The sequence below is a fragment of the Myodes glareolus genome, chromosome 10, assembly GCF_982192425.1.
Source record: "Myodes glareolus chromosome 10, mMyoGla1.1, whole genome shotgun sequence".
NCBI classification, from domain to species: Eukaryota; Metazoa; Chordata; class Mammalia; order Rodentia; family Cricetidae; genus Myodes; species Myodes glareolus.
The window spans coordinates 84,414,972-84,441,292 of record NC_142035.1 but is presented as its reverse complement, the minus strand read 5'-3'; the positions used below and the strand labels follow the sequence as shown (position 1 = coordinate 84,441,292).

The window sequence follows — 26,321 nt, the reverse complement described above, 5'->3', positions numbered from 1 at the left end:
CTGTCTGTATGAAATAAGCACAAATTCCTACACTAAACTTACTCCAGAAAGGGTGGATCCAGTGCTTTCCCTTTGCATTTCACTCACTGGATGAATTAATTACATGTCCCCCATCTATCATTAAACTGGATTCTTTTATTTATGTCACTAAAAAAGTAACAGCAGTAAGTAGACACAATGTCTTTATGCATGTAAAAGTTAAAACTAACTTCTGAACCATTACCATTTATTTGAACACTATGTTTAAGAAAAACAGGTCATACTTCAAAACATGAATCCCTGCAAAGAAATCTACTGTTGTATTCCTGATATTAGTGGAAAAATATCAACATTTCCAAAGTTTAAGTGACAAAGCTGGTGGTAGCAGGGTGAGAAATTTCTTTTAAAATATTGCGACACTGAGTTCTATGTTCTAAGAACACTCTACCTGTAGGTAAAAGTTCACAGGTACCAAAAGCCTTCCCTTTTACTGTACACAAATTAAACATCTATAGACACATATATGTTAATAGAGGTACCAGTCTGAATTTATGTCAATGACATTCAGAGCTTAGTGTGGTCAGAAAATGAATTACTGACTTAGTTTAACAGGATCTGACTTTCAAGGTAAGAGGTAAGCCACTGGGAGCACAGACACAGCTCAGAAGTATGGGGGTTGCCCGCGTACTCTGGGTTCAATGCCCACAAGACTGTACTAGTGAAGTTTCTTTTTTCTCCCCTCTTTTGACAACTTGACACAAGGTTATCTGGGAGTGGGAACCTTAACTGAGAAAAAGCTTTGACTCCATCAGAATGGTCCACAGGCAAGTGTGCGGGAGCACCTTCTTTATTAAAACGATTGGTGAGAGTCCAGCACACTGCGAGAGGTACCAGTCCCGGGCAGGCAATTCTGGGAGTTATAAAAAGGGGCACTGACCACGAGTCAGTAAGCTATGTTCTTTCATGATTTCTGCTTCAGTTCCTGCCTCCAGCTTCCCGCCCTGACTTCCCTTCACAATGGACTGTGATGTGGATGCACAAGCCAAATAAGCCCTCTCCTTCCCAAGTTTGGAGGGGTAGTCATATTGCTTTTAATAGAAAGCAAACTAAGAGAGAAGAATAACAAAATTTCCCCAAACCAAAAAAACAAAGAACAAGTCATGAGTCTTCTACCTCTAGTTCTGCTGTGTCTGCCTTGAGAACCCGAGCAGGTCTTGTTTTAGTTCTTCTGGCTAAGGTGAGCCGATCCTTAGTGTCCCTTCCTGTATAGCACTCCACACAATTTCCTCCTGCTTACTCCCAATACTTTCTCTCACCTGGCACATGACTTTTTCTATAACTTAGTTTCCTTAAGACTGAGATATGATTTACATTATAACTTTCAAGTAGATAGTTTATGGGGGGAAATTTAGTTTTTCCAATTACTGCATGTTATTGAGCAAACCCAGTTCATAGATATAAATGGTAAAAATCAGAGCCTAAAAATACTGCTTGGTTTGTTCATCAAACAAAACTCGTATATTGTTTTTCCAAGTATAACTTTTAAGCTTTCATGGTACAATCTGGTTAAGACTTTTTGACTTAACCATAAGAAAAGACCACAGGTGAGAACCTAGATATTTATTTATTTATTTTTATTTTATGTGCACCCTAGTTTTTACTTCTGCAGAATGAATGGATATGATTTAGGTTTCATGAGAACTTTTCTGTTTTGGATACAGTAGCTCTCCATGCACACTGGACTGGCCTGGGACTCAAGAGCTGGGATAGTGGTTGTATGCTACCTGTCTGGTTTCTTCCTTCCCCTTCTTTTTCTTTCTTCTTTTTGAGACAAAGTCTCTCTGCATAATCCTGGAACTCTATATAGACCAGGCTAACCTCAAAGTCCCAGAGATCTATTTGCTTCTTTGCCTTTGGAGTGCTGAGATTCCAGATGTGAGCAATCATGTCCAGCTCCTTTCTTCTGTTTTATATTTCCCCCCAACTCTTCCCAGACCATACCACAGAGCACTGTCCTCTTCTCCAGAGAGCACCCTAGCACATACTGAGGTGGGGATGGGAGCAATGATACAGACCCTATTCTAGGAAAAGTGAGGGAGAATTGTTACCTCCACCAGGATATTCTGTTCCTCCAATCACTTTGATGGAGAGAATGAGTGTAGACAGAGGTAGTAGGGAGGTGGGGGAGGGGTGGGAGTAGTCAGTATGTAGTACATACATGTGTAAAACTGTGTGGAGCAAATTACCTGATCTCTCTCTCTCTCTCTCTCTCTCTCTCTCTCTCACACACACACACACACACACACACACCGCTTTGACAAAGTAATTTGAAAAATTGTTTTGAAAGACCCCACCTCAAAGCAAAATCTAAAACTGTATTCCTAAAAAAGTCACAGGAATTGGGCTTAATGGTATGTTCTAGTTCTTTGAACACGATCAGCTCTTAAGAGGCAGACGTTTCAGTTGTGCATCATATGTCCAGCTGCCTCACCTCTAATTCTTTGAGGTAGTTAACTGTTGTTTCTTGTCTCATTAATATGACTAAGTCATGGGGATGCTTCAAGTTCATTGGTGAATCCACCTACAAGAAAGCAATAAATAAGTAAATTAAACTCCCATTTCATTAATGTCTATTTAGACTAATAAAGTTCCATTTAATGATTTCAACTGCGGTCCTATCACAATTCTAGTTTGTGCCAGTTGCTTGGTATGTTTACAGAGCATATCAACAGTGATTGCATGGAGGTAGAGGTGATTGCATTTGGGTGGGAGGGGCTGCTTGGTGAGCTCAGCCTGCAGAGTCATTTTCAGCACCTTGAGTAAACTAAGGAAGAGAAGTACTTGGTAACAAATAATTGTAGGCGGAGACTGCTCTTTCGTTCCTGGTTGCCCAGACCCAAAATAATCACACAGAATCTATATTATTTGCAATACTGTTTTGCCAATAGCTTAAGCTCTTATATCTTAAATTAGCCCATTTCTATTATTCTATATTTTACCATGAGGCTTGTGGTCTACTGGTAAAGTTCTGGGCGTCTTTCTCCTCTGGTGACCACATCTCTCTGACTGCCTACTCTCTCTCTACATCTTTGTTTGGATTTTCCACTTCGCTTTACTCTGCTAAGCCATTGGCAGAAGGAAGCTTCATTATTAATCAGTAGCAATAAAACATATTCACAGCATACAGAGGGGAATCCCAATCAAAGAATAAAATAAGTTCCTTTAAATATTTTTCATACCTGTAATAGCAAAACAAAACAAAACAAAAACCAGCTGCCTAGTTTTGACAGTACATTTCATATCTGAATAGATGTGAAAGAGATAAAAGATATCAAAAATACATTTTTGTAAGGCCATTTGGAGAAGTCATAAATCAAAGATGATATAAGATTTATTACTTAGTGTGGGTTCTCTGACCAACAGATCAAGCAACTATGTGGTTGCTGATGTAGGAAGATGAACCCCATATACTGGCAGTAGGCTTTGAGATTTGCTCTCACTTTCTCAGGGTTATCTACAACATTACATCAACATGTTCCCCGTTACTACATGATCCTTCACTTAGCAAAACAAACCCCAGGAAACTGAGGTACTCTGAAACAGGGAGGCAAACCTATATATAAAGACACTCACTACAACATTTTTAGTTGAATGGATATTAGATACCTAATCTTATCAATAAAGCAATAGAATGGAATGGAACAAAAATAAAGCGTAAAAGCTATAGCCTGCGGCCCGAGTATAAAAAGCTTTGCATAGGAAGCAAAGAGTGCTTGTTTACTTGCAATTTGCCTGGACCTCAAGCAGCAGCTATTGAATGGAGTTTCCAGAAAACTAAGAACCAAGAGGGGCAGGAGGTAGGGGAACAGTCCTCTGTATCAAACACCCACGTCCATTGTTTACCTGCTATCTGAAGGACTTGCAGGAATAATAAGACAGATGAAGACTTCACATTTCAGAGCTAGAGGATGAATAATCTTACTTTAGATTTAGAAGTGCGGACACAGACATGGCTGTACCAGACTTCTCCTCACATTCCATTGTGAGAAAAGAGTGCTGCATTTCCTTGAATGCAGTAAAGATGCAGTAAAGGGTCTAGTAAAGAAGCAGAGACATCAGGATAAAATTATTAGCTGACAGAAAGGGTAGCTGACAGCTGGGTTTCTCTTTTTGAGGTGACAGCAAATGGCGTGGATCTTTGCCAGATAAAGGTTTAGCAAGGGAAGACTTATGACCTGACACATATTTTTATTGCAGTAATTTCAAGGTCTTAAATTCTAAAATGTTATGGCAATTACCTTGGTATATAGTGCCAAGCATAGATACCTCTCCTTTTGAGTACCTTTCCTCAGAAAACTATAAATGAGTGTCTGCTTAGCAGTCTTGTAAAAACCAGAGCATACGCTCGCCCATGTGCTTAGAAAGTCTCTATAGGCCTGGTACACCGATTGAACACTTGGAATTACATACTCCTATGTTTTCTCTGTGCAGTGGGGAAAGGAATGATACAATGGCATAATCTAAAGCATTTAAAGACCTTCAGGATCAAAACCAAGTATCAAAGAGAGGAAGTTTAAACATAATACTCAAGAGTATGAGGCAAGATTATGAGTTTGAGGCCAGTCTGGGCTATATTTTACTGTCTCAAAAAAATAAATAAAGAAACCAACTGATCAACCAACCAACCATACTGCACACTAGGATCTCCAAGTTCACTGTGGCTTTTCATCAAGTGATAAACACTACCAATTTCCATTTCCTGATGGTGCAAAAGATGCCCCGAATCACAAAGAAAAGGCAGAATTGTTTTCACCTGCTCTTTTTAAGGAAAGAAATATGAACTATATTTAGAAAAATTATACTGTAGGGAAAAATGGAGCTGGCATTTGAAATGTAACTGTGGACTTAATTCTGTGACAGGGAAAGATGCATTCTCTGGGCCTACAGGTTCCACTTCACCAAAGAAGAAAAATATGCCAGGCAATTCAGCTTTATTTTCCTTAGAATACATGAGTACACACAGGCAATAATATAAAACAGCAGTAAATGTTTAACTCCTATCAAGTGCACTTTTATAGATTTCTCTTGTTGCTTTCTCTAATGAATCAAGATGTTTAAAAATGATTTATTTTTATTATGTACATTGGTGTTTTGCCTGCATGTATGTCTATGTGAGTGAGGATGCCGAATATCCTGGAACTGGAGATACAGATGGCTGTGAACCACGCGGGTGTTGGGATTTGAAACCTGGGTCATCTGGAAGAGCATCCAGTGCTCTTAACTGCTGAACCATCCCTTCAGCCCCGAATCCAAACATTGGGAATGTCTGATCTCCAATCAGGGTCCTAAGATGGTGGATTCAGTAAATCCATACAGCAACAGATGGAAATTGATCCCCTGCCAAGTTAGATAAGGGTGAACATCTTAAACAAAATAACCAGCTTAGGGTACAAAGATGTTTGATGTTCTAGGAAGGCAAGTTTGAGCCAATCAATTGTCAATGGTCATTTATAGCAGGCAATGACACATTTCTGTAGTGACGTTAATTCGTACATAGTGATTTTTCTAACCTCGTCACTGGTATTCACTTTAATATATTAAAGTACATGGAGACCTGTTCTTCTAGCAGCAGTGTGAAAACTGTTTAATAAAGTCCTACAGTAATGATACTCATTAAAAATATTCCCCTTAAGTTAATAATTTGAAGCAGAATATTTTTAATTCAGAATTTTAAGTTATTTAAATTAAGACTATCACATTGAAACCTTTTAAGACATTATCATTTCACCTCTACATAAAGCTAATATGGCTCTACCTGCTGCCTACTTCTAATTTTTTCTGGTCAGGACCCATACTTTCCTTCTTTATCACAGTTACATGGCTGGTTTCCTCTTCTCCACCGGAAGATCCGGCCAGTGCCTTCTTTCTATTACTCATATGGTTATTTCTGAGATAGGGTTTCCCAGGTGAGGTCAGGTGGTACTACAGAGACTAATCCAGAACTCCTGCTGAGCTACTGGGGATCAGGCAGCTTGCATTCCAGGGGCCTGACAATGGGGCTGAAGCAGCACAAAAACCTACCTTTATTCACACCCTGGGACAAACCATACGTGTAGCACATGCAGTTCGTCCAATATGCCAGTAACATGTTTATAATTCGGAAAGTGTTCATGTTATATCAAACATTTCCTTAATCTTTATTACATTCTAATTAATTAATTAATTAAGTAGAGGTTAAAGGTTCTTCCATTCCATTATGTGGGTGCTGGGGATTGAATTCAAGTGTCAGGCCACTAAGTCATTTCACTGGTCCAACTTGACCTAATTTTAAAAGACCTTGCCAGGGTATCTTTCGGCTCTTTATGCTGCCTACTCTGCTTATTTTTCCCTCTTCTTTGGCCAGCCTTACTCAAGATAGCTTCATCTGAGAGGAGGGAACCCCAACTGAGAAAATGCCTTCATAAGATGGGGCTATAGGGCATTTTCCAATGTGGGTGGTGCTGTCCCTGCATGGGTTGTCTTGGATGCTATTACAAAATAGACTACAGAATCCATGAGGACCAAGCCAACAAGAAGCAATTCTCCATGGTTTCTGCTTCAGCTCCTGCCTTGCTTAAATTCCTGCCTTGATATCTCTCACTGATGAACTGCTACCTCAAAGTCTTAAAATGAAATAAACACTTCCCCTCAAGTTTCCTCCCAAGTTTCTATCACAGCCATGGAAATCCCAACTAAAACAAGACTCTTGTGACTTTGCACATGGTGCTTCCTCTACCAGGCACATACTTGACAGGGGCTAGAAGATTGAACCAAAAACCATTTATTTTGTGAAGTCAACCATCCTCCTCTTGATTTAACATTAAACTGTATACTCCTGTTATCATCAAGCATTACATGTGTACACACTCCTGTATCGTCAGGTATTACATGCACACATACTTCTGTATTATCAGGTATTATAGACACACATACTCCTGTATCATCAAGCATTATAGGCACACATACTCCTGTATCATCAAGCATTATAGGCACACATACTCCTGTATCACCAAGCATTATAGGCACACATACTCCTGTATCAGGCATTACATGCACACATACTCCTGTATCGTCAGGTATTACATGCACACATACTCCTGTATCATCAAGCATTATAAGCACACATACTCCTGTATCACCAAGCATTATAGGCACACATACTCCTGTATCAGGCATTACATGCACACATACTCCTGTATCATCAAGCATTATAGGCACACATACTCCTGTATCATCAAGCATTATACACACACATACTCCTGTATCATCAAGCATTATAGGCACACATACTCCTGTATCATCAAGCATTATAGGCACACATACTCCTGTATCACCAAGCATTATAGGCACACATACTCCTGTATCAGGCATTACATGCACACATACTCCTGTATCGTCAGGTATTACATGCACACATACTCCTGTATCATCAAGCATTATAAGCACACATACTCCTGTATCACCAAGCATTATAGGCACACATACTCCTGTATCAGGCATTACATGCACACATACTCCTGTATCATCAAGCATTATAGGCACACATACTCCTGTATCATCAAGCATTATACACACACATACTCCTGTATCATCAAGCATTATAGGCACACATACTCCTGTATCATCAAGCATTATACGCACACATACTCCTGTATCACCAAGCATTATAGGCACACATACTCCTGTATCAGGCATTACATGCACACATACTCCTGTACCAGGCATTACATGCACACATACTCCTGTATCATCAGGCATTACACTCTCCAACTGCCATTTGTACCTCTCTTTCTACTGTTCATGTGTAATATGTTCTGAGGTGTATGGTATGTAGTCAACACAATGCTGGTTATTTGAGGACACTGTCTTGATGCCACATTTGCTTGATGTTCCACTGGAGGTACAGTGGGGAGCCCTCCAGAGGTCAGAACAAGTATGCCCCTGACTGTATATCCTTGACTAACTGAATCAAACTGCCCGAGGTACTTCCCTGTCTATCAGCTGAAAAGGCACAATTAGATGACTTTTAGGTTCTTCTAACTTTTAAACACTACCTCTATCACATTTTTATCAGACTGACTTATACTTCTGTGGGAAAATTCTACTATTAAAACAATGAGACTGGCATATTTTCAATTTGCCCATATAATCTTTACTTGCTTGGAGCAAGGATGATTTCCACAGTTGCAGCTAAAAGCTTCTTCTGGTGCTAAAAAGATGACTCCATCAGAACAATGCTTGCTATGTAAGCATGTGGGTCTGAATTCAAGCTCCAGAACCTACTTGGAGAAAGCTGGGAGTGGTGACATGTGAATCCTTGGGGCGTGTCAGCAGCAAACAACCGGGTCTGGGAAGGGACCCTGCCTAAAAAATAGGCAAATAGGAATGGGGGCTGGAGTTCGAAAGGGTTTCTCTAAATAGCTCTGGCTGTCCTGGAACTCACTCTATGGATTGGTCTGGTCTTGAAATCACAGAGATCCACCTTCCCATGTTTCCCTGGGATTATAGACGTGCACCACCACTGCCTGGCTAATTTTTTAAATGGGAATAATTTCTAGTGCATTGAGTCCTTCCCCTGCCCATTTTATTGAAAATCTCTCCCAGTAAATACAGTTGGATCATTAATCTTATCTCCTTATTATGTGTATATACAGGTATGTGTGTTCGTGTTCATGTGCATGTGAAGATCAAAGGTCAGCTTCATCTATCACTCTTCATGTAATAGCCCACCTTGTTTTTTGAGACAGGATCTCTTAGTAGAACTTGGGACTTGCAAATTAGGCTAGTTTGGTTAGCCAAAAAGTTGCAGAGATCCTCCTATTTCTGCTCTGGAATGTCTACAGTTCTGGGATGAGAAGCATGTGCTACTACTGGCAAAAATGTGGGTGGTGGGGTCTGAATTTAGGTCCTCTGGTGGGGTCTGAATTTAGGTCCTCATATTTGAACAGCAAGCACTTCTGACCAAGCTATCACTCCATCATTTATTTATTTGTGTGTGTGTGTGTGTGTGTGTTGTGTTGAGCATATATGTACTCACACATGCACAAAGGTCAGAAGTGCCCTACTCAACTGTTCACCTGAAGTTTTGAGACAGTCTCTCAGTAATTCATCTAGATGGATGAGCCAGCAAGATTTCTACTTCTGCTTTCCCAGTGTTGGGATTATATTCATCTGCCATTGCACTCGGACTCCCTCTGTGGGCTCTAGGACTGAAGGGAAAGCACTTTATTTATTTATTTATTGGTTATTTGAAACAGGGTTTCATTGTGTCTTGCCCTGCATTCCTGGAACTCACTTTGTAGACCAGGCTAGCTCCAACTCAGAGATCCACCTGCTTCTGCCTCTCAATTGGTGGGATTAAAGGCGTGCACCACCATCACCTGGCAATTTATTTTTGACACAGAGTCTCTGTTAAACTGAGGAAGACCTTGAAATTCTGACCCACCTCCCAAGTGCTAGAATTTCAGGGGTGGGTTATCACACCCAATTACACAGTGTTGGGGATGGACACAAGCATTCTGCCAATTGCATCCCTAGTTCAACCTCAATATTAGTGGTTAATATTTTGTTTTGAGACAGGTTGTTACCATGTGAGCAGACTAGCTTTGAACTCATGCTCTTCCTACCTCAGACTCTCAAAGTTAACCTAGCTCAGGATTAACAAAGCGCTACTTTATTTCTAAAATTTAGGTTACTCATTATTTTTCTTAAAAAAAAAAAAACTGTGATGAGCACCCTTCCACACATGTTCTTGGGACAGCAGTTCTTCTCTTTGAAGAGAATGTGTAAGTCAGAGGGAATACACTTCATGGTTTTTGCTAATGTTCTCCAAAATAGTTGAATCAATTGAAATTTCTACCAACAGTGAATTTCCATAAGCCTTGAAGAACACAGGAATACATTTTAATCTCAATCTTTTTGTGGGCTTTATATTGGCCGTGCTTTTATATTTAAAAATATTTCTCCTGCCTCACTTTAAATTTCATAGTTTATGTACAATATTTTAAAAGTATGACTCTAGTTAATGGAACTCAGGTGATTATCTTATTTGTGCTTCCTGTCTTTTCAACAGGGAGTGTATATTGCTTAAATTTATAATGAAAAAGTCTACCGATAAGTATGTTATCTTTGTAAACATCAAACTTGAGCATACTAGGAAACAATTTTGTTTTATTTAATTTTAAACAAACTGCAATAACAAGTAGAATTCCAGGTCTGAAGCTTTCTCTTAGTATTCATAAAGACAGTTCTTGTCTAAGGAGAAGAACTCCAAAATGTACCAACTAAATATCTTTTCTAGACCTTACCTTTCTTTTAAATCTTATCTGAAGTCTAAATTATTGCCATTGTCAAAGAACTGGTCAAGGAACCTTTGCATCTGTGCCGCCAGCTGTGGTCATACCATGGTAGTCAGGATGAGTTTAAAGGGGATGGGCTGAGACAGGTAGGTATGCGGTCAAAACTCTCCACCCAACTACCCCTCAAGTTAAGCCATGATGGACTTTCCCCTTCTTTCAGGTTCGAACTGCAAGTTTGAAATATCAGTCCAGCTCTACTTATAAGAGGTTCTTTGTAGGCTCCTGGCTATAACCGTGAAAACTTACACACATTTGTGCATATGTGTGTGTGGTACATGTGTGTGCATGTGCACAGTGGAAGGCTATTGCCCAAGACAGTCATTCTCCTTTTTTTTTTTTTTCTTTTAGAGGGGAGATACTCTCTCTTAAGGACACTGATTAGGCTAGGCTGGCTGGCTAGTCCCAGGATTTCTCCAGTCTTCACCCTTTCAACAGTGGGATTAGAATTTATGACACAGGGAAAATATATAAACAATCTACTCTCAGCTAGACTATTTGTAACTTTCCAAGAAAAGAAACTAAAATGTAGGATGAGATGGCAAGAATCATGAATTATTTCTCCATGTATTTGTCAAGAAGCTCTTGTCAACATGTATGAAAGCAATGTAGCTGGTTCTGTTGTTACTGTTTTCTCCTTTGAGACAGGCTGGTCTCAAACTCCTATGTAGCTGAAGTTAAATGTGAACCCCCTGATTTTCCTGCCTTTTCCCCCCAATTGTTGTTTATAGATAGCTTTTTTATATGTAACTCAAATGCGACTTTAATTCAAGCAGTAAATAAGTACTGAACATATAGCAGCAGGCAAAATAATGGCCCAACCAAGATTTCCATGCTCAGATCCCTAATCTTGTAAGTACATTATGCTGTATGGCAAATGAGAATTAAGATACTAACCAGATGAATTGTTGCTAATCAGACTGTCTTAATTAGGACAGAGATCACAGCTTGGATATCAGGTGGGTACTGTGAAATTATATGGAAGAGGGAGAGTGTGCACATGTGCACGAACACACACACACACACACACACACACACACACACATACACACACACGGGGTAGGCCACAGAGAGACAGACAAGGAAAGAAAACAAGGTCAGAGGCATGCACTGCTGTTGATTTTGAAGACACAATGACAAGAGCCATGGAATACTTGCAGCCACAGGCATTCGAAAAGGTGGGCATTGCCCAGAACCTCCAGAAGGATGCACAGTGCTGCTGTCCTCTGGACTATGCCTATGAGTCTCAGGTTGACTTCTAGCCTTATTAACTGGAGGGCAATAAGTTTGAGTTGTTTTAAACCATTAAGTTTGTGGTCTTCTCTTCCTCCTTCTCCTCCTAAACAGCAACAATAGAAAATAATATAAGCACTTACTAAGTCTAGATATAATACCAGGTTTGAGCTCTAAAATTCTTAGTGCAATAACTGGGTTACTCAAATCCTAGAAAAGCTACTACAATCAGGACGAGACACTGGGCCATACTGTAACTGAGTGGAAGGAAATGGCCTGGGGATAACTTTGCTAGTTTATGCTGGAAATCACCACCCTAAAGAGAGTAACTGGATGTAGTTAACCTCATTACTAACCCACTGGTCAGGGGATGAAACCAATATGATGATTTCTTTTACTGCAATACAACAAGTAGGAAACACACATTAATGGTAAAAGTGTAATTTTTCTGGGAAGACACAAAGATGCAACTGAAGGTGGCCTTTTGCTTGTCACTCTTACTGATGCGACAGTGCTGTTTAACTAAGGGCAATGCATAGTCTTTTCCTGAAGTGAAATTATGAACAAAGGTTTTGCACATCCCAACTACTCTTGGGCATTTTCAAATGTTGGGGAATATTATTTTAATGTGTGTGACTTTTGTTTATGCTGCATTTGTTTAACTCTGTGAAGCTGTGATTCTTTGCCTGTCTAAAACACCTGATGGTCCTAATAAAGAGCTGAATGGCCAACAGTGAGGCTGGAGCAAGAATAGGAGGGGCTGACAGGCAGAGAGTATAAATAGAAGGAGAAATCTGGAGAAGGGGAGGGAGGATAAGAACAAGGAGAGGAGGACATTGGGGGCCAGGCACCCAGCTATACAGCAAGCCACGGAGTAAGAGTGAAAGTAAGATATGTAGAAGTAAGAAAAGATAAAAGTCCAGAAGCAAAAAGATAGACAGTTTAAGATAATTTAGATGTAGATAATTTAGATTTAAGAGTTAGGAAAATTTAAGATTAGGAAAGTTGGCTAGAAACAAGCCAAGTGAAGGCTGGACATTCACAACTAAGAATAAGCCTCTGTGTGTGATTTATTTGGGAGCTGGGTGGTGTGACCCTCAAAAGAGCCAAAACAATCACAACATTCATATACTGACATACTCCTTTAGCATGATAATTTGCCAATACCTAGGAAAATTAAGAGTAACACATTCTTTAAACCAGTTAACTTCATTTCAATAATTCACCTTACAAATACTCATAGGCAAAATACAGAGACACCCTCATTTGCCATAGCATTATTTGACAGTAAAGAAAAAAAAAAACCCTGAAGACTCTAAAAGCCTGCCAAGAGCACTGGATAAACATACATAGAATATTCATTCAACTGGTTACTATCAAGTCTTAACCAAGAAGGAAGTTTTTCCCTTTATTGTGGTTTTAAGCTAGCAAGTTAGTCATCAGACAAAATGTTCCCAGTTGTATGTTTACAAGAGAAATTCATAAAAGTGTTTGCAAATACAAGAAACTTTGAGGAAGAACACTCATTGTGATGTGGCAAGGGAACATCTTACAATTCTTATTCAGAGACACTATGCTCTAGGATTTAGCTTGTCCAAGCTTTTCATTTGTAACAGGAATCAAGAAACCCTCTTGTCACCCTCAAGTAAACACACCTTCCCTGCTCTAGACCAGTAAAATGATGGCGGCCTATGAGTATGCTGACATGTGTAATATTGCAGGTAAAAATACTGTATGCAAACATGCTTTTTTCACTTATTCACTATTCCTTGAGTGCATAATGTGTCAGGCACTGTTTTCAGTTCTGAGGTTACTTCATTGAAGAGGACAAAGTTGGTGCCTTCTTGAGTGGACAGGAAATAAAACATAAATGCTATAATATAGCCCCAGCAGTGAGTGCTATGAAGAATAAAGCAGAGGAAGTAGACACTGTTGGAAGAAATGATGTTTTAGTATATAAGAGATGCCATCTGAACAGACCTGAAAAAAGAGGCAAGTTGAGCTATGATGGCACCTGTAGAGGGCGGTCCAAAGGCAGAAACTTGCTAGGTACATCACCTAAGATGAACAGTGGGACCTGAGGCTGGAGAGGTGAGCAGGCCTCTGGTCTCTCAGGTCTTGTAAGCTACAGCAGAACCTAGATATTCATCTTCATGTGTGATTGGAAAACCGAGGCTCTCATGTTCTCTGACTCCTTCCTATCTGTCCTATCTGAGAGTGACTGACGTGGCCACATGTGTTTAAAAACACAAAACATTTTCAGTGATTCTGGGGAGAGCAGACAGACCATCTAGGGCACAAGAGAAGTAGGAAGATCAGCTAAGAACTGTCAGCAGAGCAGGATGGAGGCAGAATTAGTCTGGACTAGGGCTACAGAAGTGAAGTGGAAACACATGGCTGGATTGGGAAGTAACAGTGGCAGCTTATTTTCAGGCTGCGTATGAAGTAGAGAATGAAAGAGTCAAGAAAACACCAGTCTTTGGTGTCTCAGCAATCTAGTGAATGGAAGAGGTCTGAGGTGGGGTGGGCTTAAGGCATGTGTACATGTGATGCCACTCTGAGTGGAGACTCCCAGGAGACATGGAACTCAGACGAGATTTGGAAGACTTCAACAGGGCAAATGTTATGGCAGGAGGCTGCATGAGACCATAAGGTGGGAGCAAGACAGCACACCAGCCAGTAAACGTCATCAAGGAAAGGGGGATCAAGCAGAAAAGAACAAAAGTCTTGGCCAAGGGGCTCAGAAGAAAAATAGAGTCTGTGTCCTGGCAATCGTGAAAGTAAATAGTTCAGTAAGGTAGGAGGTGGCCACTGGTTTGCTAAGAGGTTAAATAAGTACGATTGCTGAGGTTACTCAGAGCTGAGTTTGGCAATGAGGGAAGTCCTGGGTGTCCTTATGAGAGCTGTAGGGATAACGGGCTGACTGGATTGGCTTTAAGAGAACAAAAAGAGTACACACATGACTCTTTTGAGTTGTCTGCTGCAGAACCACACACAGGAGCTTCTGCTGTTTTAGTTTTTTGCCATCATGGAGTATCACTGAGACACAGGTACTGTTCTCCATATTCTGGAGTACAAATCTGAGCTAATAATTTACTTGGTCTGTTGGCAAGACCTCATATTTCTCACTGCCAGCATGCCTTCTGTTTGCTTCCAAACAGCTGATTGTAACCCCTGCTCAGCAGTGTAGCTGTCAGTCTGTGTCTACACCGCCTGGCCTTCTCATTCTCCCCTTACTTTTCTTGTTCACTGTTTTTCTTATTGCTTCTTGACATATTTACATGTCTGGGCAATAAAGCTGATCTTTTGTGTGTAACACTAGTGAAAAAGAGGATGTTATCCCTTACAGAGCACAACCTGATCACCAGCAGCAGAGCAAGAGTGGTCTCTGAGGTAACAGTCCTTGTCTATTCCACAGGTCTTCTGAGTGCTGAAGGGCTCAGCAATTGAATCAACTTGGATTGTTCAAAAATTTCCACAAGTGTGAGACTTCTAACAGGCTGTCTCCAGATGATGATCAAACTAGTGAGCACCGGCTTCATAAAGGCAACTGTAAATGTCTAAGAGGTGGAATCCACTCACACACTTATTCGCACCAGCCGATCAAGAGTTAACTGTAGCTCTGACAGTGAGGGAGGGATGGCAGTGGTGGAGGTGGATGTATTCAGACCCTCTTGGGACCAGTGCAGTGAGTGTCCAAAGGATATGAAGACAAGTGAACGGGCCAGACGGTGGTGGCGCACACCTTTAATCCCAGCACTCGGGAGGCAGAGGCAGGCGGATCTCTGTGAGTTCGAGACCAGTCTGGTCTACAAAGTGAGTTCCAGGACAGTTACACAGAGAAACCCTGACTTGAAAGACCTCCCCACCAAAAAAGAAAAAAGATTAAGCAAATGGACAGAACATGGGACAGTAAAGGCTTTCAGAAAGAAATTCAGCATGCTATGAAAATACAAAGAAAATGACACCAAAGTTGTGGAGCTACATGTGCAGAGGAAAACAGAAGCAAAGGAGAACATAACAAACCTACGGATGCTTGTAGCAAACAGGCGTGGGCATGCGTGTGTGTGTGTGGGTGTGATGCTGGAGTGAGGGTTAGGCACTGACGGATGATTATATAAAGGCTAGAGAGAAGGAAGGGTTAGGTTAGAAGTTGTGGAAGAATTTGGGTCATATCCTGGGTACACCATAACCAGGTGATCTCCTTTCTTAAAAAGTACTGAAACGCAGCTGAGTCACTGTGCATGCGAAACTCCTCTCAGATCTGCCTAAATCACGTACTATTGGATCCAAAATCAAATAACCCATCCACTTCTAACCTACTGAAGAGCAGTGCCACGGGGACTTTGGCCTCTTTGTCAACTCCATGTGGTATATCTCTTCTTTGGGCAAGAGCTGCTGAGAGTCACTTAGCATGTCTGCTTTGCCGAAAGGATCAGATTTCATGCGTCAGGAACTTCACTGTGAGCAAGGAAAAGCATCTGTGCTCCCTAGACATCTGCTTGGCTGAAGGCAGATGATCACACAGTCACCAAATAAACTCATACATTTGAGTCCCCTCTCCTCTCATTGTCACTTAGCCTAAATGTACTAAGAAATACTTGGCTGAAATAATCTAAATGGAAAGAAAATAGATCAGATGAGCCTTCATTTATTTCCACATTTGCTCTTATGTTTCTTTCTATTCTTCCACTTACTGGGGTGATGGGTAGAAAAACGTGTACTTCAAACAGCACAAAGTGCATGCTACTGTAGATTAATATGCTTATAATTATTGTCACTACTAAATGATACTCATTAGATGTATGAAAAAGGTTACTAAGTTGTAACATGTAATCTTTTTTTACCTTAAATAATTTATTTTTATTTTATTTGCATTGGTGTTTTGCCTGAATGTATGTTTTTGTGAGGGCGTCAGGTCTTTGAGTTACAGACAGTTAACTGTTAGTTGCCATGTGGGTGTTGGGAATTGAACCTGGGTCCTCTGGAAGAACGGTCAGTGCTCTTAACAGCTGAGTCACCTCACTGAGTCATCTTTCTAGCCCTTTAATGTGTTTTCTTTAAGAATTCCTTCCCCACAGAAAACACTCCTCTGCCACTAAATTTAAAATTTGATGGTTCTAACTTTAGAGGAGAAAGAAACAGTGGTCAAGAAAACAAATGCTACACCGTGGAGACAGTGGGTAACAATAGGGAAGGCAGAGACTTAGCTAGCACATTTCAAGAGTTCACTTGATAGGAGATGAGCCAGGCAGGGAAGCATGCACCTATAACCTCACAGTTATAAAATTCAAAGCTCAAAGTCATCCTACCTGGTGGGTCTGAAGGTACATGAGAACCTTTCTAAAACAAATGAAAAATAAAACAAAACAACTCCCAAAAACTAAAAAAAAAAAAAAAAAAAAAAAAAAAGGATACTAGAGACTGCAGAGGGTCTGTAGGCTAATCCAAAAATTTATTTAACATTCCCTATTAATTAGTAGGTATTCTGGGGGGGGGGAAGAAAAAGAAAAAACTTTGGCCTGATGGGTAGTCTTATAATCTCAACACTTGAAAAGTGGTAACAGAATGATCAAAGAGTTCAAGACAAGCCTCTGTTACAGTTACCTTGAGGCAAATCTACTGGACATGAAACTTTTATGTTGAGGCAAGCCTAGGCTACATGAGACTTTGTCTCAAGAAACAAACAAACAAACAAATAACAAGAGAAAGGAAGGAAGAGAAGAAGAAGGGAGGGGAAAAAAAAGTTCCTACATTATCGTTAAGCAAAGAATATCAAAATTAAACAACAAAAGTATTTAACTGAAATTAAAGAAGTAGGGGCCATGAATTTGAGAGAAAGCAGAGGGGTATATGGTTGAAGGAAGGAAAGGGAAAATGATGTAATTATATTTTAATTAAAAAAATAAGAAATACTTGAAAATATTGTCTAGAAGCTTATTCTTCACAAAACCAACCAGCAACAGCCCCAGTTATGATTACGAAGAAGTCGCCTACATTCTCTAGCTGAAGCATGCTTGCTATCCTTCTTCCAAGTGAACGTGTATGCATGTGTGTCACGAGTGCAAGTCTGTGTTAGAGACACGGTCTTACATAGCCCAGGCTGGACATAACCTTGCTATAACCTACTGACAAGGATAACAAAATACTGACCATCTTGCCTCCACATTCAAGTGCTGGCATTACAGATGTGTACCACTAAACCTAACTCTGAAGCCCATATTTAAACACCTAAGGATGATGGAAGGTGTGTGGTTTTTTTTTCTTTTTTTTCTTTTTTTTGACTAATTACACAGTGGAGCCTCACACTAACTGGTTAATAGCACACACTCATCTAATCCACAGACTGAGTTCAAGTTAAGGACCCTTGCTTAAATAAGAGATATAAAGTAGGATCATCAGTTTTGTCAACCTGACTCAATCTAGAACCACTGGCGTGTCTCAATGAGGGACTGCTAAATTAAATCAGTCAGTGGGCATCTCTTGGGGGAATTGTCTTGGTTTTATTAATTGAGATGAGAAACTCACCCTCTGTGGATAACACTATTCCCTAGGTTTGGGGCCTGGACTGTAAAAAGGTGGAGAAAGGGAGCTGAGCACTGGCCTATATGCGTTAACTCACTGCTCTCTATGGCTGTAACGTGAGTAACTGCTTCAAACTGGTTGCCTTAAGTTCTTGCTACCCTGACATGCATGTTCCTATGAGGGACTCTAAGATGGAGCGGTGCACTCCCTTAAGGTGTTTTTGTAAGGGTATTTGGTCAGAGCAGCAGGAAGGACAATGGAGACAGATAGATGGTCTTTCTCTTTTCCAGGCACAGGGGTAATGAATGATAAAAGGTATCCCAGAACCCAAAGTTGAGAAGAAGCTTGCAATTGTGGGCAGCCTTTTTCTTAATCTTTGTCTGTCTATGGTGGGAAGAAACATAGCAAATGGAGCATTCACTTCACAACCCAACTCCATGACTCCCTAGAGTACGTTCCTGGGGTTCAGTGGTAGGAAGGTATGCTTCTTAGCTAATGCAGGGATTATGGAAAAGAAACACTCTGATTTTCCATGGCACGCATTGGACACTTGCTGTAGCCAGCAGCAACCCCAGTTTTTATTGTGAAGAGGCTGACTGCAGGAATGTAGATCTACCTGCCTGAAGCCCCAGTTCAACCCACCTGAGGACAGAGGGTTTCTACACTTGCACAGTCACAAGCCTGCAGTGTTGAACTGGTGGGTATTGATCTTTAGGGTCGGCTAACGCTTGAGATATAAACCCAATGAATATGCACTTCTCCTGGTAAAGACTCCATGCTGTACTTAAAACTAACTACAATGACGGAAATGCCCCTAATTAAATATACGCTTTGGGCAAGTCTGATTTTTTTTCCCTGAGAGATAGGATCTCATTATACAGATCTGGCTGGCCTGGAACTTGCTAAATAAGTAGACCAGGCTGGCTTCAAATTCATAGATCCACCTGCCATTGCCTCCCTAGTGCTGGGATTAAAGTTGTGTGCACCACAGTTGGCTTCAGTTGTGACTATTAATTCATATAAACATCTTCACATTTGCTGTGGAAAAATGACTATACTGTAGAAAAATACTGACTTACATATAATTAGAAAAAGTTTAAATATTAGAATTCAAATAATGAGAGAGGCATTTGCCACTCTAATTTTCTAAGATTTTCTACTTCAGTTTGCCCATAGCTCCTTCGTGATAGCAGGTCATTTTAAAACTGAAACCACACTTCTGCTCTTGGCTGAGCGACAGAAGCAAGAATCCAGCAACGGTAATTACATATGCCACTGACGCCTAACTGTGTTTCGAATTTACTAACAGAACTATAGTATCCCCAAATCTGTGTACTCATATATACCCAATGTGACCACTGACTGTAATCTAAACTATCTTTATTAGGTTTTGCCTGAATTAAGTTTATTGTCAGGAAAGGGCACAGGAGTTAGGCAATTATTGGAGTCCAAACAAAAGCTGCCCACCATATCCAATTCCTATTTTATTTATTGGTACTGATTTCCCTTTATATTAACTCCATTCTCCCTATCCCTACCCTTCAGTCATTACACTGTTGTGTGCAACTTTATTTTCTATAGAATAAAATTTCATGGCTGCTAGAACTCAATGCTACAACTTTCAATGTGCAGAGAAGAATTGGAAAAGTCAATGAAAAGGGGTCATTAAAAAGACACAAAAAACCTTGCTTTTTTAAACTTTAAGCCTAACTACTTACTGAAGGGATGACTAGGCAGTCAGAAGATTTGGTCCTTTTCTGAGGCAAGTTACTAAAACCCCATTTTTCCCTTCTAAAACATAGATCCAGTGTTAGCATCTGCTAACAAAACCAAATCCAATTTAACTTTTCCATTGCAATATTCAGCATATAAACAATCCATATCCATCAATGAGCCTTCACTTTTCAGATGGACTACTTTTACAGCCAAGTGGCAGGACACCAGAATGGGAAGGAGAAGTCAATGTCATAGAGTATAAATAGCTGTGGCCAGAAACAATATAGCAAAAGAGCCAATAGGAGAAGAGCTCCCCAAATTGCAGTGTAAGTACTCATTCGATGTCTCCCTTCATGAGGGCCTTAGAGAAAACTAGCAACAGCAAACAAAAGATGAAAACAACGAATGGATACAAGATTTCTAACCTTATGTTGAAAAGACTGCCTCACTGTATCTTCTAGGGTTTCTGAGAACCTTTATAAGCCTCAGCTGGAGCTCAATGAAAAATTAAGCTGGAGCTTAATTTTTTATTCATGGAAAAGAAACCTTTTAAAATGGGAGACAGCTATAAATACAAGCAAGTAAACAGTATAATGGAAAGACAGGGGCTGACTTTTAAAAATTATATTTGTTTAGATTTAGTGTTTCTACGGTTAACCCGAAGGATCAGTAATTTCACGCGACTTTAGTTAAAACATTAGAGTTAGTAAGCTTCAATTGCATGGAGTACACACTTCACTTTTTAAACGTCTGCTGGACGTTTTCCGATTGTTGTCAAGCACTGAAAGTCATTAAGTTTACAAGAGTCTGTGGTGGAACGTGAGCACGCGCGCACACACAACGTACTCTAAGCATCAGCAGTATAAGCGCAAATGCGGGCATCAGAAAGTTACATAAGAAAAGCAGTCTGTCCTTTGAGAAATCAGTTCAAGCATAGGATAATCTAGTAAACTGCATATGCTGCGTGTCGGGCTGGGTCACAGGGACTAGGTAAAGAAGCAATGAAAAATAAAGACGCAATGAAATGAGGGCACTTAAGAGCCGAATGATGCAGACAATGCCACCAGAGGCATCTTCTGACATTCCTTCGGAAGCAGCAAGAATGGGTTGTCTTTAATGAGCTCCTGAGACCTGGCTAACGGCACAGCCTAAAATCACCACCATATCCTGAAACAAATCCCACCATGTGAGAGAGGAGATTGGAGGAGTCGCTTTAAGTGACTGATCCATTCACTAAAGCTACCCTGGCTGTCACCGGCCTGGGACTCGCGCACTCCCCGGCACTGCCACCTGCTCTCTACTTCCCCGGGAAGAGCTGGTGGCGCGCGGGCCCCGGCCCACAGGCTTCAAAGGCAGAACTAATGAAGCCTATGTGATTCCTAAGCCCCCAGCTCAAGTCTAGGTTCCCCAGGGTCGGTTCCGGGACGGCGCGCGGCCCCACGGTGGAAGGCTGAGAAGTTTCCCTCGGCGGAGCCTGGGCAGGGAGATCCAGGGGGAGGGGGCGGCGCGGGGTCGAGCAGCGCTGGGACCACGGGGAGATGAGCTGGGGGCGGTGCCGCGCGGAGCCTCACAGGGGCCCGGCTCGGGGATGCCCCTGACGGGGACAGAGGGGCACCCTGGCCGCTACCTGCTGCTGGATCTTCCCGTCCTCCGTGACGACCCAGTGCGTGGTGGCCAAGGCCCCTCGAGCCACCACGCTCAGCAAAGCGGAAAGGCTGAGAAGCCACCGTGGGCCAGAGCGAGGCGGCAGCTCGAACCGGCCGCGGACCCCTATTGCCGCCGCCATCTTGCCCCCCCAGCCGGGTCGCTCACACCGGAAGCGGAAGCTACTCTTCGCCGTCCGCCATCTTGGGGAGGTCGCCTCTGGAGCAGGAGGAGGAGCCCGCAGGGTGTAGCGGGCTCCCTACCAGTCCCTTCAGCGTCGCTTGGGGCTATCGGTCCCGCTACACCTCAGAGCTGGAAACTGCCTTTAGTTATCCCGTAGGCTATTTGAGCTCCAAGCGTGGGAACCAGAGGGGAGATAGTAATAGCAGACTAGGTGGAGCTTGAGCAGAAGTGAGAATACTGGCTGGCGGTTCTTTTTAAAAAAGTAAGTATTAATTCCGGTAGTACAATAAAAGATGTGCTTTCGAACTACCTAAGAGAGGCATTTTTTTTTACTAGGTTCGTAATGGAGTGTCAAGCGGCCCACTCCTAATGTAATGCGCGTGACATAAGGAATTAAAAAATCGCTCTGGTTAACTTATCAAATACAAAGTAGCAGTTCAAGATCTGCATATGTGATCGGTATAGATACTTAGTTTCTTCCGAAATTTAAAAAGCGATATGTATTTGTAGATCAATCACATCTGTTAAGGCCCAGAAGTGTGCCTTCTGGGCCTGAACAGCAGCACGTGTCTAGTGGACTTTGGAGGGCAGCTCCAGTCTAAAAGTCTAGGTGTGGAGCCCAGATATTGGCATCTCCAAAGATTGTATTAAATATGCAAGTTTGCAGCACTTGTGGCTTCCCTTCCCCACACCCTGAGTTTTAAGGATAAAGTCTCAGATGACTGATTTGCATATTCAAGTTTGAAGCTTACTATCAACAGGTAGCCGAGTAATGAACTAGTTTAGGTTCCAGCTTCTACCAGCATACGTTCTTACAGATATTTCATGACTGCCAATAGTATGGCGTATCATTTTGTGTTGTCGCTGTTATGCTTTTTTTCTGTTGGGAAAGGATAAGAATAGTGCCCTGCCACCTCCCCATATAGGTGTTGCAGAAAAACAAACATCTGCCTCATGCTATTGGCACTGGGGCCATTACATTGTTTAATTCTGACAGCAGGTCGGTTTTGTTTTTGAAATGGAGTCCCCATATGCAACCCAAGTTGTCTGAGATTTATTATTTAGCCCAGGCTGGCCTTGAAGTCCTCCTTTGTCAGTCTCTTGATGCTGGTATTGCTGTCATGAACCATCAGGCCCAGCCCCAAGGGCAGCTTTTCTTAAAGTACTTTAACATTCATTTTACTAAAAAGGTATAACTTGGGGTTGGAAAAATGATTCAGGGCTGAAAAGCATTTCTTTCTCTTTCAGGGAACCCATACTGGACTCACCTGTAACTCCAGCTCTGGGGGAACCCATCTTTATATATGTGGCACAACTGTCATACACAAATACATATACCATACATAAATGTATGACATATATTTGCATGACAGTGAAGACCAGGCATGGAAACATGAACACTGAGCAATAAGTCAGGATGTTTGACAATTAAAATATAGATAATGTGTGTGTGTGTACAAGAGAGCTCTACAACCAGGTGAAAAAAGGCTTGGCACAAATGATTCAGGTAAAGTGTGGTAAAGGTGATGCTGGTGTCAAATTGTTAGGGTCTCGTGTGTCATTGAGTTTAAATGTAGGCAATGAGGAGTATAACTGAGTTAAAGTAGTAACACCTTATTTTTAGGTATTGTCATCTATTGTATATAAAGTGGCATCATGATTTTTTTCTTTACAATGCTAACGAATGAGCCCAGAACCTTGCACAGCTAGCCAAACACACTAATGAGTTATGTATCTCTAGCCCATCACTTAATAACTTGTGTTTAATATACCTACTTGGCTTCAGAACTCCAGAATGAACCCCTAATATCATGTTTTAACTATTAGCAATTTTTCTTTGACATTTAGCCTTTGGAAAGGAGGCAAAATTAGCTTCTATGAACTCAATGGATCATCCATTTGTTTCTCATAGATCATAATCCTTGTCCTTTGAGACAAGATCTTGAGAGCTCTCCATGGTTTTCTGTTGTGTAACTAATCTTCACAAACGTAGTTTCTAAGGAAAAAACCTACTGTCTCACACAACTGGTATCAGGGCTACAGTCTGAAGCTTGGTGGTAGAGTTGGGTGAGGTGTCCTCTTCAAGCTCATTCAAGTTCTTGCAAGTTTTAGTTCTTTGCTGTTACAGGACTGAGGTCAGTTTTCTAGCTGGATGCTGACAAGCCATTAATATGCAAAACACCCACTATATCTTGCTATGTAGCTCTCAACATGGCCATTACTTTTAAGGCCAGCAAGAGAATGTCTCCAGTGTTTGAAATTGACTCATTACATCTCTAGTCTAGATTTAATTAATTTGTGATAAGGTTTTCCAAGTGAATAATCTTCCTTTTTACTTAAGCCCAAATTAGCTTATTTGTGACTATGGCATTTGCAAAAATACCTTTGGCCAAATAACATAGAATTTCAGGAAATTTCACATAGCTACATGTGTCTTCCATAGTCCAGGTGGATCTTTTTAAATCCCAGTCTTAGTGTAAAAAAACTGTATTTATTCAGTGTACAAGGATGTCTATGAACACCATTCCTGCCTTAGGCATTCTTAATGCAGAGAAGAGTGTTTGTTTGTTTCTTCCCAGACTTTACTTGTGCTTCCTTTAGTTTGTAAAAATGTCAATTTTCTTGTAGCACTAATGACACACCAGACTACCTTGTGATATACTTTCTACATCTTGAGCACTGAAACACTTTAGTAATTTCTGTAAAGGTTCTTAGGTTTAGTCTAGTGAGACACAATACATACTAAAACTAGGAAAAGAAAATACAATACAGTTAGTCAGCAAAGACAAGCAGAGCAAATAAACTTTCTCTCCTAGGTCAGGGAAGCTGCCCAGAGCAGATGGCAATATCCTATATAATACCACATCTGAAAGATCCCAAAGCATTCTGGGTATTGTATTCTAGGTAAAACTGGTATCACTGAGCATAAACATGTACAACATAGTTCTCTAGAAAGAACAAGGACACAACCCTTATGAAGGTTTCTGTCCCCAACTTAGATCAGTTCATTCTTGGTATGTTCTGAGAAGTTCAAGCAGGACTGGAAAAAGTTGGGCTGACTAAGGCCATCTAAGGGGTCTGCCCTAAAATTCTTTGCTTATTTAACCTAGGTAAAAATGGGAGGAATTTCTTATGTTATTATGTTATGTATAATATATTATATATACTTATTACATATAAATATAGTCTTCTTGAGTAGCCATACTTAACTTTTGGCTGGGTTTTTTCAAGTCCCAAAAGTAGCTTTCCCCACTTCAAGTGAGTAAAATAATTATAAATCTCAACCTAATGTGCTATTTCTCGTCCCTAAATTACGTGAGACAAGCACTTTAAAGGGAGGGCTTATTCTGGTTCCCAGTTGCAGGGGTTTCAGCTCATCATGCTGGATGGCACCATAGTGCTGAGAACGTGACAGTGGAGGGTGAGAAGCAATCCGAAGAAAGTGGGCTAAGGACACAATAGACCTGCAGTTTTCTCCACCTTCAGTTTCATTCTGTTGCAAACTCATCATGTTAGACTTGCACCCTCATGATTCAACCACTTCACTGAAGCCCACCCCTGATTACTGTATTAGAGAGAGACTTTTCATATTCAAACCATGGCTCTAAAAACTCATGTTTTGAGTTTCTATATCCAGGTAGTCATGTTACTTTTTAAAAATCCTGTTCAATGCACTTATTTTTTTCTTTTCCATTCTACATGCGTTTCTTTCCTTTGAGAAAATATAAAATGGTAAATGGGAGAACTGACAATACCTCACACTGTGAATCAATTCTTAGGTCAGTATGTAACAGGAAATGTACCTACTTCATCTTTCAAGATAAAGTAGCTGTTAAAGGTTTATTTTTTTAAAAAATTATGCATTTATCTCTGTATGTGGGTGTGTACACATGAACATAGATGGTGTTGAGGAGGAGTATGTGTCCAGTCCCTTAGAACTACAGTTACAGGCATAACTGCCTAATGAGGATGCTGGGAACTAAACTGGGGTTCCTGCAAGAGCAGTTGGAAGAGATTTTATGATGATTTCTTAAGTATTTGATGTGGGTTTTTATTAAAATTTCTTCTTTTTATTACATTTAGTGTGAATTTGTGGTCGGTAATAGGACAACTTTCATTGAGTTGGTTCTCTCTACCAGCTAGGGGATTGAACTTAGGTTGTCCAGCTTGGAAGGACGCTCCTTCATTGGCTGAGTCATCTTGTTGGACCGGGATTTTAATTTTAAAAAAGAATAGATCTCTTTAGCTTAGACTTGCTTCAAACTTGTGATCCTCCTGCTTCAGCCTCCTGTTTGCTGGGAGTACAGGTGTTTGTCACAGAACTGGGCGATATTTTTCCATCCTCAAATACCGGAAGAGTCTTACTATGCAGCCTACACAAGAACTTGTGATTCTCATGCCTCAGCTTCCTGATGGAATTACAGGCATGGGACCATGTTACAACTCTGCTGACACTGTTTCAACAAAAAGAACCAAATCTTTTTTCGGAAGATTGTATTTACTTATAAAAATATAAAACAGATGGCTTGCAAGACTGAATCAAAATTGACCTTGATGACAGAACACATTTTTCATCTTTATATTTAAGATCTACCAGTTTACCATAAGCAATCAATAAATGCTAAGAATATCCAAGAATCTTACGTT

At 40.8% G+C, this 26,321-nt stretch overlaps 1 protein-coding gene and 1 long non-coding RNA gene across 5 annotated transcripts in view; one reads left to right on the top strand and one right to left on the bottom strand.

The window, feature by feature from the left end:
- Positions 1-21,655, bottom strand: part of Ttc17 (tetratricopeptide repeat domain 17) — a 112,706-nt gene extending 91,051 nt beyond the window's left edge. For 3 of the 4 annotated variants that reach the window (XM_048443584.3, XM_048443586.3, XM_048443587.3), the window contains exons 1-2: positions 21,475-21,655; positions 2,471-2,560 (exon numbers count right to left, since the gene is read on the bottom strand). In XM_048443584.3, coding sequence (XP_048299541.3) covers positions 2,471-2,560; positions 21,475-21,633 — 249 coding nt within the window. In that variant the 5' untranslated portion in view covers positions 21,634-21,655. The remainder of the gene's footprint in view (positions 1-2,470; positions 2,561-21,474) is intronic. The other variant, XM_048443583.3, reaches the window with a different exon arrangement.
- Positions 21,656-21,706: 51 nt separating this feature from the next.
- Positions 21,707-26,306, top strand: LOC125406573 (uncharacterized). The gene is made up of 3 exons (XR_007233949.3): positions 21,707-21,936; positions 22,923-23,181; positions 25,982-26,306. It is a non-coding gene; the product is annotated as an uncharacterized LOC125406573 (long non-coding RNA).
- Positions 26,307-26,321: the final 15 nt, after the last annotated feature.